The sequence below is a fragment of the Equus quagga genome, chromosome 9 (assembly GCF_021613505.1).
Source record: "Equus quagga isolate Etosha38 chromosome 9, UCLA_HA_Equagga_1.0, whole genome shotgun sequence".
Lineage (NCBI taxonomy): Eukaryota > Metazoa > Chordata > Mammalia > Perissodactyla > Equidae > Equus > Equus quagga.
This window is the reverse complement of record NC_060275.1, coordinates 3,011,139-3,027,437: the sequence shown is the minus strand read 5'-3', so window position 1 is coordinate 3,027,437 and position 16,299 is coordinate 3,011,139. Positions and strand designations below refer to the sequence as shown.

General features: G+C 51.0%; 1 protein-coding gene across 12 annotated transcripts in view; it reads right to left on the bottom strand.

Moving 5' to 3' along the window:
- MBP (myelin basic protein) overlaps positions 1-16,299 on the bottom strand; it is a 142,000-nt gene that overhangs the window by 25,575 nt on the left and 100,126 nt on the right. For 10 of the 12 annotated variants that reach the window (XR_006890133.1, XR_006890132.1, XR_006890134.1 and 7 more), the window contains 2 exons: positions 14,201-14,637; positions 6,964-7,041 (listed from right to left, as the gene is read on the bottom strand). Coding sequence is in view for 9 of the 12 variants with exons in the window: in XM_046671873.1 (XP_046527829.1) it covers positions 6,964-7,041; positions 14,201-14,637 (515 nt within the window). In the remaining 3 variants the exon portion in view is untranslated. The remainder of the gene's footprint in view (positions 1-6,963; positions 7,042-14,200; positions 14,638-16,299) is intronic. The other 2 variants (XM_046671879.1, XM_046671880.1) reach the window with 1 other exon arrangement.

The window sequence follows — 16,299 nt, the reverse complement described above, 5'->3', positions numbered from 1 at the left end:
ACGGTGTCATTGTTTTTATGAACTGCTGACAATAGGCTGAACAACAGAGTCATATTTGGAATCCATAAAGTGATTTTTTTGTGTGTGAAAGTGGTAATAAAACCAACTACACTTCTTCCCTATCGTATTCTTGGTGGTCAAGAACCATGAATCCTAGTTCCCCATGAAATGGATATACTTTCTCTCTTGGTTCCCATTTCTTCCATGGCTTATAAAATGCTTTAATCCCTCAGAAAACTTATGTAAAATGATTGATCCTCCCTAAAGACCTTCCTAAAGCCGCAGGAATAGTTCCCTCCTCTCTATCGGATGGCTCCTTACCTTGCTGGCCACACCTGTTTCCGCCGAGGCACTGGGGACGGGGCAACAGCGCCCTCTGTCCACCCACCTCTTTGTAAACCCTTGGAGGGGAGGGCTTGTGGCATCTTTATGCCCCCATGGTGACTGGCCCGGGTGCTGAACTAGCTTCCAATACAATAAATATTGTCCAACAGAGCACGTGTACGAAGGACACAAGTTTGGGGACGAAGTGGCACACCTGTCTGTCAGCTGTTGGCGCTTGGTCTTTCTCCCTCCGAGGACATTCAGATGGATGGGCGTAAATCTCCAGGGCAGGTCTTTCCCCTCGTCCCTGATCCCAGGGGCTGGGGCCCTTCTCAGAAATCACCGGGCAATTCCATTGCCTCGCTGCCCTCTGGCCGCGCTCGTGGTTTTGTTTATGTGTTTTTCAGAGAAAGCAATTACGCCATTTCTGGTCAAACAGCTCCTATTCCGCCTCAGGAGAGGGTGTTGGATTTTTCTGGCAAGGTCAAGACATTCTAGATTTTGCAGTCTGGAGAGAATTCTTTTCTGTCTGAATGATAGATGCACTGTGCCCTGTGTTTTTGCCCTTTGCAAGTTTGAGACTATGTTTGTTCCAGAGTCATTGACTCGAACGAGTTTGCCTAAAGCCGTGGGCTTTTTCTGCCTGTAGAGAGAAAGCTGAGCAGGAGAAATTCCCTGGCAAACCTTGATTTGGATGGAAATTTTAGGCGATCTGCGACGGTTCTGATGATGTTTCCCCCAGATGCTGGAGAACAAGAATGCCAGCGGGGCTGCGGACGGCTGGCGATAGTGGCTTGTGGGTTTGGTGTTACTGCTGGCGGTCTGCTCAGGTGGGACTGTCACTGCCCTGTGATTCCAAGTGCGAGAGCATCTGCTTGGGCAGACTGTGAGGCTGAAGGCAGTGATCCGAATGCGGCTGCCTGAGACGTGGGGGGCGGGGGCATCCACTCTGTTCTCCTGCCGGCTGCTGTCTCGCCTGAAAGGAGGAAGCTCAAGTGCCCGCTCCTCCTCTGGAAGGACGGCTTTGCCTCCATGCGATGGTGATGAACCATCGGAATCACAGACCTCTTGGCAATGACAGAAGGAACCTCATGGAACGTGAGCATGGGGCTGTCACCCTGGGCACAGAGACATGGAAAGTCAAACGTCACAGCCCAGTGCTCTTGCAGGGTAGGTAAACCCTTCCAGGACCATGGCTTTCTGACCCGGGATTTCATCTCAAAGGGAAGAGCTTCTGATGCCTTGATTCCAATGCTCTCATCCTGGAGAGTGGACGTGCTGGAGGAGAAGGCAATGGAGGTGGGCAAGCAGCACCTGATGGAGCTGGAAGCTGTTCTCAAATGGGTGACAGAGTCATAAAAATGGTTGTGTATTTTCCACCTGGCTGCTCTACCATCTTGTCTCTGTCTTTGAGGAGCAACCTGATGCACAGCTTGCTCTTACGGGCCGTTTGTTGAGGATCCTCCGTCAGGCGTATGTCAGTGATGACCCGAGACCAGGAAGCAGGCCACTGTCACTCGGCTTCTTCCCTGTCTCAGGAAGGCTCCGAGAGCTCACTGCTAAAGGAACCAGGTCATCTTCCCCACAGGAGAGGCTCATCGTTGTCCGTTTCCCAAATTTAGGACAGCTAGAGCTGGTGGTGAGAGCAAAACTGGAGCCCAATTGTTCTTCCTGAATGTGGCTTTTTTTTTTTTTTTTTTGGTGAGGAAGATTGGCCCATGTGAGATTGGCCCGGGGTAACATCTCTACCAATCTTCCTCGAGTTTGTGTGTGGGACACCACCACAGCATAGCTTGATGAGCAGTATGTGGGTCTGTGCCCGGGATCCGGGCTGGTGAACCATGGGCGGCTGAAGTGGAGTGAGCGAACTTACGCCTCTGGGCCAGCCCCCTCGAACGCGGCATTTTTGAGGCTTCTTTGCTGTCTCCTTTCAAAATGGCGGGAAGTGGGATTAGATGTTGGCCTTAACTACTCTGATTTTTTTCCTTTGCTTCCAGGCACCCATTTTTAAAGACGTCACCGTGTCTAAAGGGTGTAGGAGGCTGTTTTTAGCATAAACGTCAAGCTAACTTCACAATGGAGGCATAAACCCAAACAGTCACCCAGGTGCCCGTTCTTGGCTTGGAATTCAACTACCTCCTGGCGCAGAACGTGGACGAGCAGCTTAAGGGAGGCAGGGTCTGAGAAACCGCCTGGGGAAGGAACGTTGCAAGAGGCTCTTGAGCAGGTGAAGGCCGAGGGCTGGCTGCTGCTTCAGCGGGAGCAGCCCCTGAGGTGGACGGTGTGGCCCGCTGGCCCCGCCTCCCGGCCGCAGTGGCAGGTTCCCCAGGGAACTTGGTCTGCTCTGGGTCCCCACGGCTGGACCTACAGGGCCCATCAAAACATGCAGCCATCAAAATTGCTGCACTCTGGTCAGAGCCATTTATTTGGAAAGTGGAAATCCGATTCAGAAAACCTGGAGATGAAGTTCCAGAGAAGTCTCTGGAAGGTCTTCCAGCATGGGCCCACCTGGGAGACTAGTGGCTGTTTCTCACAAACAGGACAGCCTCCGACAAACCGGACGCACACTGAGCCCTCCTCCCCATCACTTCTGGACGGCAGGAGCTGTGTGATCACAGGCGGCGACGACATTTCCCCTCCCGACTTAAAGGCAAGACCGGTGGGGTCTGGGCTTCAGAGAAGTATTTGCAATCATTGAATGTGACACTTTCACTATACAGTTGAGGAAACTGAGGCCTGAGAGCAGAAACACAGTGGCCCAAAGGTTGGAGCTGGTGAGTGGCAGAGGGGGAACCGGGCCTCCAAGGGCCAAGGCTGTGCCTCTGAGTGGCTCCATGGGGTCAGCGGGGTCTTTCCACAATAGCTGGGTGTCCGTGCGGACAGGTGGAGTTTGATTAGACCTGTGTTTGCACAGGACTGGGCGCAGAGTATTTGCCTCTCGTAATTCTCTCATTCGGCCCTGGACCTCCAGGGTCCTGGAGGGACAGGTGGCCATCTTTGCTGTTGCTGCTGTGTTAGAGATGAGGACAGGAGCTCGGAGAAGACGAGGGGTGGCCGAGCAGTAGACTCAGACCCACACATGTGGGTTGATTCTCTCTCCGGCTCTGCCACCCGACAAAGTGTCTCTGATTCTCTGAGCCCCAGCGTCCCAGGGCTGTCAGGGGCTCAGAAGCAGGGAGAACGTCTTTGGGCACCTCTGTGGGTGCCCTCAGCGGCCAGGTGGCCAGCCAGTGTCCTCTCCAGGCCAGCAAGGACCGTGGTCTGCGGCCACGGAGGCAGGTGGACTTTCAAAGGAACCACTAACAGTGGTTTGGTGGCAATCAGAGGCGGAGGCTTTCCCCTTGCTGCTCCTCTCCAGGGGCCCCGACGGGGCAGAAACGGGATGGGGGAAGGGGGACTGAGGGGCCCTGAGTGAGGCTCTGTGCGGCTGACAGCACCCTGCGCCCTGCTCTGGGCACCTTCCAGCTCCTTCCATCCCCGCACCACGTGCTCTTCGAGCTCAGTGGTCCAGCGCGTCTATGCAGCGCCCACCTGGGGCTCAGAGGCTGAGATGGGGCTGATGCTGAGGGCAAGGCGGCGGGGCAGACCCACGAGGACACTGAAGAAAAAGGGATTGCCTCTATTCTCACGGAGTTGTCTTCCCCCATGGTATATTTTACTCCTTGTTTCTCCCTTGGGATTCTTGCTTTTCCAACTTGCTTTTGGGTTCTCAAACACTATTTTATTTGTTTACTGTGCCCCTCTCCCTGCCTTCTGCAGTCATGGTCCATCCCCTGAGGAACTGAGCACTGTGTTAGTCCTAAGAAAAGTGTCCGGTCTCCTGGAATCGAAGAATTCCTAGGGAGGAGTCTGGTTCTTGAGAAACCATCAACAGCACTGGAACAGTTTGTTCTTTGATGTTACCTCCGATTTCACAGCTGCAGGGTCTTCTTACCCGTCATGGTATATTTGCAGGAAGAGAGGGAGAGAGACAGAGACACAGAGAGAGAGAGAGAGAGAAGGAGGAGGGAGTGTCTGCAAGGTCAGGGTACAGAACGTCAGCTCGCCATTGTCCATCGACACCTTTGGAGTCTCCGAACCACAGGGGAAGAAGGAAGTTTTCAGGTCTGAGTCACACGGCCCGACACCATTAGTTCCAGCGCTGTGAGACAGCTGTTCAGCTGGTGGCTTCGCCCGTCGGCTTTTCTCTCCTCTGCAGGCCTATTTTAAGTGCGCTTTGTTGTAGAATCTTGGACCACAAGTGTATTTTAAAACCACTAAGTGCAACCTGGCCCTTGCAATCCTTTCCCCGTGGCGGGTGCCATTAAATCTACTCTCTAATAAACATAACTCCCTTCTTGAAATTATAAAGAATCCCAAAGTGCTGGAGGAAGACACTCAAAATAATCAAAAGCTCTTTCTCAGAGAGGAGAGAGACGCCCCTGGCTTCTCCTCGCACTCAGAATGGGAGCGCGTGGCCGTGCGGCCTGGAGATGCCCTGTCCCGGAGGGAGCGCCCCTGCCCGCTCTGTGCTCAGCCAGTGCAGCATCGCCTCCCGGAAGCATCAGGCACGGCTGCGCCCTGTCCAGGGGGCCTACTGAGAGGCCTCCATGTTTGGAATATGGTCCTTGAAGAGCTCTTTGCCATCGGTAACAATTTTGGGGAGCCCGTCGGCGTGCGTCTGTGTAGCAACTTTGCCTGTGGTTTCACCTCACGCCTGTCTTCGATTTCCCTTCAGTCAGCGGACACACAGATACCATGCACGTACAGGCACACGGCCGTCTGGTGCTTCTTTACGTGTTTTAACATTCTCCCAGTGTATGTTGCGGCAGGCAGGTCCACATCCTAGCTGGAGCGGAATGGGGTGTCCATAACTGAACAAATGTAAACGCAAAGAGCCTGTTACTGGAAACCACAGTGTGTCCTGTGTACCCACGATGTGTCCACTGGAGGTCCAATCTCGGGCGGCCACACAGATGGCATTGTGCAGAATACTTGTTATTTTTGGCCAGATTTTCAAACGTATGCACAAAAGTCAGTCTGGGATGAAGATGTGGGGGACAGGGGTGCTCCTTTTCCTTCACCAAAAGATTTTTTAACAGAGAAAAATGGAACATTCTGTTGAAAATTTCTTATTATCACCTGAACACCAAAGCCCCTCCCACTCTGCTTTGGGTCCGGGGATTCCTGGCAAGGTCTCCGCCTCTCCGTGGAGCGGGTCTGCTTTCTCATGGCAATGTGTCTCTGGTGGAGAGAATAGGGTAGGCGGGCGGCCAGTGGCTTCAGGATGAAGGGAGCAAGTGGCCACCTTTTGGGGCTTCAAAAGTCGGCAACTTTGCCCATCCTTTGCTGTCCCCTCGCACACACAGAGCACTGGCTGTTGCAGGATGACAGTGTGCCTTCAGGCCCAGCACCGCCTCTCACAGCCTGGGGACCGCAGGGGCCCCTCCCGGGAGGGCACCGATGCTTCCGGCTGGCTTCACTGCGGCTGGAGTCCCAACCGGGCCTGAGTGTCCCAGGGAAATGCGCCTCCCAGGCCGTCAGGGGCCCTCCCTAACTTCCTGGGGTGGAGGTGTTTGCTTTAAAAAAAGAGCCGCCAAGAGAGCTCTTCAAAAAGCAAGCACGGTGACTCCAGCTGGACACGACTCAGGAGAAATGCAGGCTCTCGGAGCAGCGTCCCCCACCCCGCTGAGGCTCTCTAGGATGGAGAGTCAGGCTACTGCAGCTTCGGGGACAAGCCCTTCTCCTGAAGCCAGCTGAGCACCGTCACAATTCTTCAGGCCCCACCCACCCCCAAACCTCAGGACTCAGTCGAACGTGTCAGAGCGACGCTCTCGCTATTTCCATGTTCAAGTATGTGCTTTCAACCCTTTGCATTTTCCCAGGTTCCAGAAGCCAGGCGCCCAGGCCCAGAGCCTGCCCTGATCTGGAAGCACAGACCCACAGACCGGCTCGCGTGGCGGCCGCCCGCCAGGCGTGAGCAGTGGTGTGACTCCCGGGGGACTTAGGGACTCCTCTGGGGTCCTTCCTTTCCTGGTTCCCCCCTGCCCTCTGCACAGTCGCCTGGAGGTCCCCAGCACTAGGAAGCAGCCTCTGCCTGGGAAATGGAGGACAGATCACAGCGCCTGTCCTCCATCCCAAGGGAGGCTCGGCCGAGCTCAGGGGAGGACGTGAGTCACGGCCGAACCTTCCAAGGGCACGTCATCTAAGAGTTTAATTCAACTAGTGTTTAGTGAGCACACACTATCTGTTAGGCACTGGTTTTCAAAGAAGAGACGAACACAGGCAGGTCAAGGCCACGGTCACAGGCCACCTCTCCAAGGCCAGCGCTGCCCACTGCCTGTGGCCCAGCAGGCTCGCGTGGGCTTGTCACTGCCCCGACCCCGCAGCCGGCCCTTCCCGGCTCTTCCACGTGGGCTCCCGCATGGGGTCAGGAATCAAAGGCAGCTCCCTGGCATCCCTCTTGAGGGTTTTTCTGTCTTCGCACATTTTCCTTTGTTTGCTTTCCCTTAGAGCTGCCCCACTCGCTTTCCCAAACATGACCTACAAACGCCCCTTGGCCGGGACCGTGCCCCGGACACCACCTGCGTTGACCGAGGATGGCAGGCAACCATGCTCGCAGTGTGACCCTGAGGAGGAGCGGCCAGGGCGGCGTCTTACCTTGTACATGTTGCACAGCCCAGGCCGGCTGTGGGCATGAGAGGGCAGAGGGCTCCTGCTCTGCTTGAGCCAGGGTACCTGCCAGAGGGACACAGAGTGGCCATTTGAGTCCACACGGCACGCTGGCAGAGCCCCAAGTCCTCCAGCAATGTCCTGTCCTGACCTGGCTTGGCAGGACCCCAGGCGGCGAGGAGGGGGAAGTGGAGGATGAAGATTAGAGGTTGAGGGGCGTGTGAAGACAGGTGGGTGATGGACCAGTGAGAGGTCAGGGGTTAGGGACACTGGGAAGGAGAAGATGGCGGCATGAGCCCCTAGGACAGACGGATGGACGTCAGAAGAAAAGGAACAAGAGGAAGGGTTTAGGAAAAATTCTTTCCTTTAGAATCTGTTCTGGAGCCCTGTACCTAATTACGTGACCAGATTTTCTTAAAATTGTAGCAGGCACCAGACGCAAGGTTTCTGAGCAGTAAAGAAAGCCTCTCCCGGCTGATGGGAGGAGCCGAGGGCTCTTTGAAGTCTGTCACGGAATAGATCCATTTCACACTCAGTTTTATTTGTGGAGCTTTATTTTTTTCTTTTGCAGCCACTGTGCCAGCTTCTGTACTGGATTCACAAGTGGAAATGCTCCTGCTCCGGAGGTGAGCGTGGCTCTCACTGTGGGCGTTTTCAGGTTTTTTTCTGGAGCATGAGGACCTCATTTTAAGGGCACCAGAGTGCTCAAAATCGTCAGCAACCACTGGAAGTTACACTTTGTCACATTCTTCCTTGCTGCTGGTGAGGTTCAGGAGTTTAATATTAACAGGAACTTAATATTCCTTGACGTGAGCTATGCACTAACCTTCTCTCTCTTGTTATAAATTTTCCTAAATAGGATTGTTCCTAATTTAGTGTTTTCCCTATTCTATTAGCTATAAGACAGCACCTGCCTTATCAACCCACTGTGAGCAGCGTGGTTGAGAGAATATTATTACAGCACCAAGGTAAACAGGCTGCAGAAAGTTCCTCTCTTTTGACCTTCCATAGCAAAACGGCGCAAGAGAGGAAGCGAGAGAGACAGAGAAGGAGACAGAGAGAGAGAGAGAGGAAGAGAGATAGAGAGAGACAAAGCTTTATAGTGGTCAAGAGACAAAATCAACACAGTAAGTTTCAAGAGATGTCTTGCATTGGCTACAGATGAAATGGATTTGTAAAAAAACAGGGTAACAGCTTGTTATACACGGAAATAAACAGTCGTTATGACACAGAAAACTGTTATTGCATTCTAGAAACATAATTGTAACGTGAACAGACCAGGGGTCGGGAGGCAATTCTGCGGTGAGTGTGGGCTTCGCTATACGACTGACTCATGATCCATTCTCTGCACAGAGGCGATTTCCACACCAGCGGGAAGTGCTGGTGCCTTTACTTCCTGGTCGTGGGTACTTAACAGGGTAAGACAACTGAGTACTTATTTTACAGTACATCTCAGGGGGTGAGCCTGTGGTGGTCTCCCTTTGATAAAGCCTGGTTGTCCCCACAGGGAGGGACGCCCTCTCAGGGAGAGTATGGGCAAGTCCACCTTATATATGTGGTCAAAAGGCAAAGAATTTTCTAATTTATTTTCCTTCGATTTGAGGCAATGTCGCTCCTTAATGAAGAGGATCATCTCTCTGAGACATCTGCAGGCAGCTCTGGGGGGCCGGTGTGAAGCCCCCTCTCTTGTCACACCTGGACTTCCTGGTGTGCGGCAGACAGGGGCTGGCGCAGAGGGAGCCCGCAGCACTGAGACAGGGGCTGGCCCCTGGGGAACCAACTGGCTTACAGCAGCACAAGGTCTCCCTGCCCTCGTGGGCAGCCTGCCCTCCCAGCAGGGGCCGGGAGAGGGACGACAAGCTTTCCTCCCACGGTGTGAGCGGCAGAGGGATGCTCCACACCTCATGTGGACACATGCTCAGCCTGATCAGAAAAGTAGAGTTTCTTCAGTAGAAGAAGCGGGAACATGAGCAACGCAATAGGAGGGCTGTGCCCCAACAAGAGCTGGGGAGACAGAGGCAGGAAGAGCCTCTTATAGAAATCGTGTGTGGGGCTCCCTCGGAAGAGTTCGTTTTTCTTTAGTTTTATTCTCCCTTTTGACTATTTTTTATGAAGAAGGATGATCTCAGAGCATTTAAGAATGTGGTGACAGACATAATGGAAAATGCTGAGAGAACACATTAGACCAGAGTTTGATGAGAGATTTCTCAGTTCTCATAGATTAAGTCAATTCCTTAGTGGGCTTTACGCGAGCTCTGGCGAGTGGTTCTCTCCCTAATGAAGATGTTTTTCTCGGATGTTGAACTAAGCTCTTCATCAACCCATCAGAATTGCCTGTTACCAAATGGCTGATCCTTTTACCAAAAGGGAAATCAATGGCGATGGAAAGAAACGCCGTAAAATGGAAATGAGTTGAAGAGCAGAGGAGTTAGTCCGAGGGTGTGCTGGGAAGATGTGTTACACAGATGAATGGAAGACAGATCAAAGTGAATTGCATAGCTCTGCTTTTATGCCTAGTTTATCAGTGACCCCAGCTTACCCTTCATCTTATACACGCACTGGCATTCTTAAGAAGAGCCAGCCCACCTTGACCTTCCAATTCTCGAGGGTTTCTCTGACACCCTTCACACGCACCCTCCCAGGGACCGCAGGAGGGGCCGGTCTCTGTGCGCTCAACCGTCCAGTAAACGCTGTTGAGCACACTGTGTCCCAGACACGCTTCCCCAAAGACTTGCAGGACGGCGCTTTGAGAGAAGCATCAAAACTAGAACAGACATAATGGAGAGACCGGGACCGAGCTGTCAGTGGAGAGCAAAGAACGAAATGTCTGTGTGTGTAAAAGCAACGAGCGAGAAACTGACCTCCGGGTGCAGGAATGGCCGGCGCTCAGCCCTCAGACTCACCTGCTGGTTGGTCCATCAGGAGGCCCCGAAAATGCCAGTAACAAACGTACTTAGTAAGGGAGGGACACCAGAAAAGACAACTTAAAAAATGCACATGCAATTAGTACACCATCCTCGGTCTGTTAAAATGTTTAATAAATGCACAAAAAGGAAGAAACATATATATAGCGAAAGTTTATCACAAAATCAAAGTGGAATACAATCACCAGAAGGCAATCACCATTAAATACATCAACATAATTTACAATGTATCCCTCACACAGAGGACGCAGCCAAATCCCCACCCACACAGGCACAGAACACTCCAATTCAACCACCGCCTCTTTAAATAACAGTGGACAACTGAGGCTCTGGAGGCAAGAGGAGGACACAGGGACTGGCTGGTAGCTGAGCCGGGGAAATCACTGGTCAATAATTGATCAGGGTAATGATCCTTCAAAATGAATTCCTATAGGAAAATTTCAACAAGTTTTTGTTTGGGTGCAGAAACAAATACACCCACCACATCTAGATTTTCTCTGGCCAGATCTCTTGGCAAAATGATGCACTGAGTGGCAGGGTCGTTGCCATGGAGACATCCTTGGAGAGTCTGGCTCTGGGTGCACTGAGGCATTCCCGTGAGTGAACACACTCATAGCACAAACGAGTGAGTGCAGTTCCGCTGGCCACTGACTTTGGGCTGCACACCCACATGGAGTGGAGCCCCCACTCACTTCCTACTGTGTCCTTCACATCATCTCCAGATGTTACACTCCCTGTAGGATTACAGAATATGTCTACAAAATTAGGGTATCATGTTAACAATGAAGAATTAAGTTACTGTAGCATTAAAACGTGTTAAATGAAATTAAAATGCAATGAAAAAAAAATCAGGGAACAGAACCTCATGATTAATTTACAAGACTGATCACATCCCACAGCGTTAAATGACAGAACGGGTTCCTGTCCCGTACGGTCCAAATGGGAGGCCTCGAGGAATACTGAATGCGGACTAACGGAATGCTGAGACTGGCAGGTTATAAACGGAGCTTTGAATGTAAAGTAAATAGAGAAAAATCAGTAAAATCATCAGTACAGAAACTAGCTTTAAAAAACTCTTTACAAGTACACCGATAAGGAGAAATGTGAAGTTGGTATGTTCTCATCGCTCTCTTACTTGGGAAGTGCCCAGGTCTTACATCACTGTGTCCAGCTTAGTTATTTTGTTAAACCTTACTTCTTCGAGATAAAAAGGAGTGAGAAGCGTTTCCGAAGCTAATGTTTCAAGGCTTTGGCTGGTCAGGCCTGAGGCGCCGTGGGCACCAGCTCTGCACGGGGTGGAGCTGGCTGGCGGTCTGGCCAGGAGTGGAGGGGAAGGATGGCAGCCTAGGAGAGCCACCCTTTGTCAAGGGACCAAATGCACTTTAATCTTCGTCCTAAATGCCTGCCCATTCCTCACAAGGCCCCGCATTCCAGGGAATCGAAAAACCCCTTCCTTAAAGGCAGCCACACAGGCCTTCTTTCTTTCCTCTCGCAACAAAGGAGCGTGTTTCCGTGAATGCGCTTTTCATCTGCAGCTCTCAGAAGAATAGGGCTCCTCAAGCAATTCACGAGGCACTTTCCCTGAAGGTCAACTCCCCAGCCACCCCAAGGGTGGCGAGGTCGGGCATTCCGGGGACTGGGGGTGGCGGCTCCTCCCAGGGCCCAGGCCCCACTCTCAGGGGAGGGAGGGGCAGCTGGGCGCAGGGACCCACGGCCGCTGTTCCAGGAGCCACGGCTCCTGGCAGCCTTGCAGGATTCCACCCAGGAAAAACCTGCCAGACAGGTGAGCAGAGTAAATGCTTCCCCTGAACACATGCTAATGCGAGCCGCTGTACCGTGGGCCTGAGGGCACCTTTCTCATCCCACTCCCTTAGACGATGGCCAGAAAGGGAAATTGTGAGCTGGGCTTCTGTGGAGAGCAAGCAGGCCTGCGCGTCTCTTCTTTTCTCAAGCTTCAACCCAAGGACCTTTCTAGCACATAAAATGGGCTCTCTTGATTTACAAACAGAGCAAAACAAAAGTAAAAACAAAAAACAACAAATAACCCCTCAGCAGCACACACCAATAAGCACCCCAGACTTCTAGGGCCGTGGCGGGTGTGTCATTGGGCGGAGAGTATGTTAAGCTCACATCCTAGTGTTTAAATCAAACAGAGAATCCACAGTACAACAGGCGGGCTGAACAAATACTGCCAGTAATCCGGCTGCATCTCGCAGCAAAGCCCCTGGGTAGGAATGTGTCTCTGGCCTGTGTGATGACCAACTGCATCGCTACACACGCAAACTCTCCTCCATTTCTTGGGCATCAAAGGGCAAGGCTGTTGATTTTTAAATCTTCTTTATTCAACATTCAGTAGCGAACAGAATCGATGCTTCCAAAATTCTAAAACAACTACTTAAACATTGTTTTTATTTTTCAAAAGCCTGTGAAAATGTTTTCATTTCTCTGGATCTTTAATAATCTAGCAGCACTATTTTGTAAAGTGGATGGCTACTTCTCAGACCAGAATCTTTTCTTTGAAAATATTGAAGAGTCTAGGAGACTTACAGCAACAAAGTTTGTAATTCTATATCAAGGAAGAAAAACACATGTGTCTATGTACATATATCCATTCTGAGATAAAGCCACAAAGACTGATATAAATGCTTCCACAATTTTATTTCAGCTTAAACCATTACCACCAAAATGAAGCTTGTTTTATAACATATGCTATCCAGCTAGTCAATCTTTTCTGCCCAGTTTAATTCTATTTGTCCTGCTCCTTGAGTTAAGCAGAATAGTTTAAGGTTTCAAAACTGGAGACACTGCGTGCAGGTGGGGTGCTTAGCATAATAGCAAGCCTCCATTAGGTGGCCTGAGGCCGGTGTGGTTTGACAGCTGTGTTTGAAAAAGCCCCTCAGATTGAAATTAGCATTAGAAACAGGTCCGAAGCCCGACATTTCAGGGTGAGGGAAGACAGCCCCAAAATAAGATAAAATCTCTACAAACGCAAACACAAGGAACCAACCAGGCAATGAATTCCATGATCGCTTAATATGTATTGTGTGTTATTCACAAAAGTCCTGACAACTGTCACAGGAGGGACCTCAACTCGGAGCAGATGCTAGAGCCATTGCCAGCGCCTGAAGCCTCAGTGCGCGGACACCCCCACAAAAGGCAAACCCGACATTTCTGTTTATCTTCAACAATTTCATGATCTTCACTAATTTTAAGAATTATTGTTAGAGACCAAAGCAAACTGTAAATATCCTTAATTCCAGGTTGTCCCAGAGTTTTGTGATGTTGTCTCACATGATGCGGGCCCTCTGCTCCACACTTGACCCCAAAGCCTCTTACACTCCCGGAGGCCTTTCCCAATAAGCCCAGTATGCAGCTGGAAGAACAGCTGCGTCTTACGTGTTTCGTGAGCACACCCAGTAAACCGGGGGCTGTTTTGAAAAACCGCTCTCCTTCCAAAATTACCCAGCTATCCAGCACTCTAAGAAGTCACATGACATGCCATGTATTTGCTATGGGAATGTCACATGGGCTCTGGCTCTTTAATGAAACATCAGCCACAGATGCCCGATTCACCATCGACTCCAGAAGCCACTGTCAGAAACAGGACCACAATAGGAGCGATTTTTCTTGTGATATATTTTTAGCTACAGAACATTTAAATAATGAAACTTCACGGATTCTACATTCAAATTAATGGAATAACAAACAATACAGTTTTCATTCACAGACACACTCGTTGGCCCTCTACCCTCTGCCTCTAACAACTCAGACAAAACAGACACTTCGCTCAAGGCGAACTGAAGTTTCGAGTTTGTTCAGAAGTTCTCAGTCGCCTTCCGGTTGCAAAGCGACGTGAAGCTAGCAGCACTGAGTCCGAGAAAAAACTAGCATAACCCAATGTTGAACCCAAAAGCGTGGGCAGCAGAAGGAAAATCAGCCATAAAGCCCCCAAACATAAGACAGAAAAGACCCGAGAAGACAGTGCTCTTTCTGCAAAGCCCGTACCCACAGCACCCTTGAGATGCAGATTCAGAACGCTCTTGCATTCCTGAGCCACATCCTGACTGCCATCCCTTGTGAGGAGGAGAAACAGGGTGGGTTAAGTGGAAATATTCTAAGCAGCAACCCAGGACCCCTCCCACGGCCCGCAAGCATTTCTGGCAAGGACAACACCCTAGACAGCTAAGAGGCTGCGCCAGCACCTCCTCTAAAGGCATAGTTCACCTGCTGATTTTCCTTCCTTTTCCATTTACATTAAAGCGGGCACACCTTTGGGTGCTCCTCTACTCCTCAGCGCTCACCTTGCCTGAGCCCCGCTTGGGCACACCCCTGTCACCGCCAAAGAAGCGCCCCAAGGAGTCGAGGATGCCCGTGTCTCTGTGCCTCGGGAGGAAGCCATGCCTGGCGTGATCCATGGTGCTTGCTGAGGCCAGGTACTTTGATCCGTGCCTCTGGGAGGGTCTCTTCTGTGACGCCATCACATCTAGGCCCTCGGGAGCAGCTGCACTGTCCTCTTGGATGGTCTGAAGCTCGTCTGACTCCGAGGACCTGTCTTTGAAGGTGTTGTCCTCCCTCCCCGGGGCATCTCGGGAAAAGAGGCGGATCAAGTGGGGGCGGCCCCCTGGGTCAGCTGGGTTGGCATCCTGCCAGGCATTCTTTGGGTCCGCTGTGCGCTTGGAGTCTGTCACCGCTGTGTCCTGAGAGGGGGTCCCATTGTTCTGGTCCACATCTGCCTCTCCTGCAAACAACAGTGAGATATGAATACGGGCTGTGCAAAGCAGAGCGCGGGACAATGCTGCTTTCTTCCAGGGCTAGAGGACTGGTTGTCTCCTGCAAAATCCACAGAATGTGCGCAGTGCCGTAAAGCTACATGGCAGCTCCAGACCGCCTTTGGCAGAAACCAACCTGGACTGCGCAGCCTAGTTGCAGCTCTGTGTTTCAGAGGCCCTGGGAACTGCCTCAGTTACTCGAGATTTGGCACCCCAGAGAAAGCCGCCAGGGCTTCCTGCTCAAGTGGCCTGCTGAGCCAGCACAGCACACGCATCAGCATGTCCCCCTGGGAGCTGCCGTTACTGCCTCTGGAGAATCCAGGACTGCTGGCACTTCTTGGGGCACTTATCATCTAAAGAGCCTCTGGTGAACAAGCTAAACCTTTTGGGAGCATTTATTTGACGAAAGGTATTTTTAGTATTCTTGGTAAAAATGGAACTTCCCACCTCTTTTTGCAAATCATGCCTTAAAGAAATGGGGCATTTAGAATTCTTTAGTTTCCAGATTCCACAAGAGGCCTCTTGCATTGGAGAACTGCTTATTCAGGACATTTTGATTTGGCTTCTCCCCTGTAAGCAGCTACAATTAGAAAATTTGAAGTAGGAATGGGATATTTCATAAATATACCACCATCTCATAGCTTTTTACAAAAAATAAAGCATTTCTCTCAAGAATGGCAATATATTCATTTTGCTTTCAAGTTACATGTTGGGTTTAAATGAACATCATTTAGTTAGTCTCCTCTCCAAACTTTATTATTTATCTCTGGAAAATGTGGGTTTACTCCCAGCTTCCTATAATCCCATCCATCCATCTAACCAACCTGTTCACTGACATTTATCCAACAGCATCCATCCATCCATTCATCTGTATAGCCACCCATCCACCCACCCATCCAGCCACCCATCCATCTATCCACCCATCCATCCACCCATCCATCCATCTACCTAACCATTCACCCACTCGCCATCCACCCATTACTTACTGAGTACTTAACAGTGTGACGTATTGTTCTAGACGGACGAGGTGTGGTCCATGTCTCATGAACATAGGTGAAAACGAATGTTACGAGTTGAATACTGTCCCCTAAAATGGCATGTCCATGTCCTAACCCCTGTACCTATGAATGTGACCATATTTGGAAATAAACTCTTTTGTAGGTACAGCCAAGTTATGATGAAGTTGTACTGGAGTAGGGTGGGCCTGACCCTATGACTGGTGTCCTTAGAAGAAGGGGAGGATTAGGACACGGATACTCAGGGAAGAGGTCATGTGACGACGGAAGCAAGGACTGGAGGGATGTGTCTAGAAGACAAAGGACACCAAGAGTTGCCAGGAACACCAAGAGGTAGGAGACATGGAACAGAGCCTCCACGGAGCCCAGGGAGAGCACGGCCCTGCGACACCTTTATGCCAGACCTCCAGCCCCCAGAGTGCGAGAGAAGAAACTCCTGCTGATTTAAGTCTCCTAGCTCATGGTAACTTGCGGGATGGCCACGATGTATACAATGCGTAATTTCATATCAAGTAATGACACAAAAGAAAACAGAACAGGTAAGGGGGGTTAGGAAGGCCCCTCGAGGAAACATTGGGTTGAAATGAGAGAGCGGCCATGTGAGGACTTGGGGGG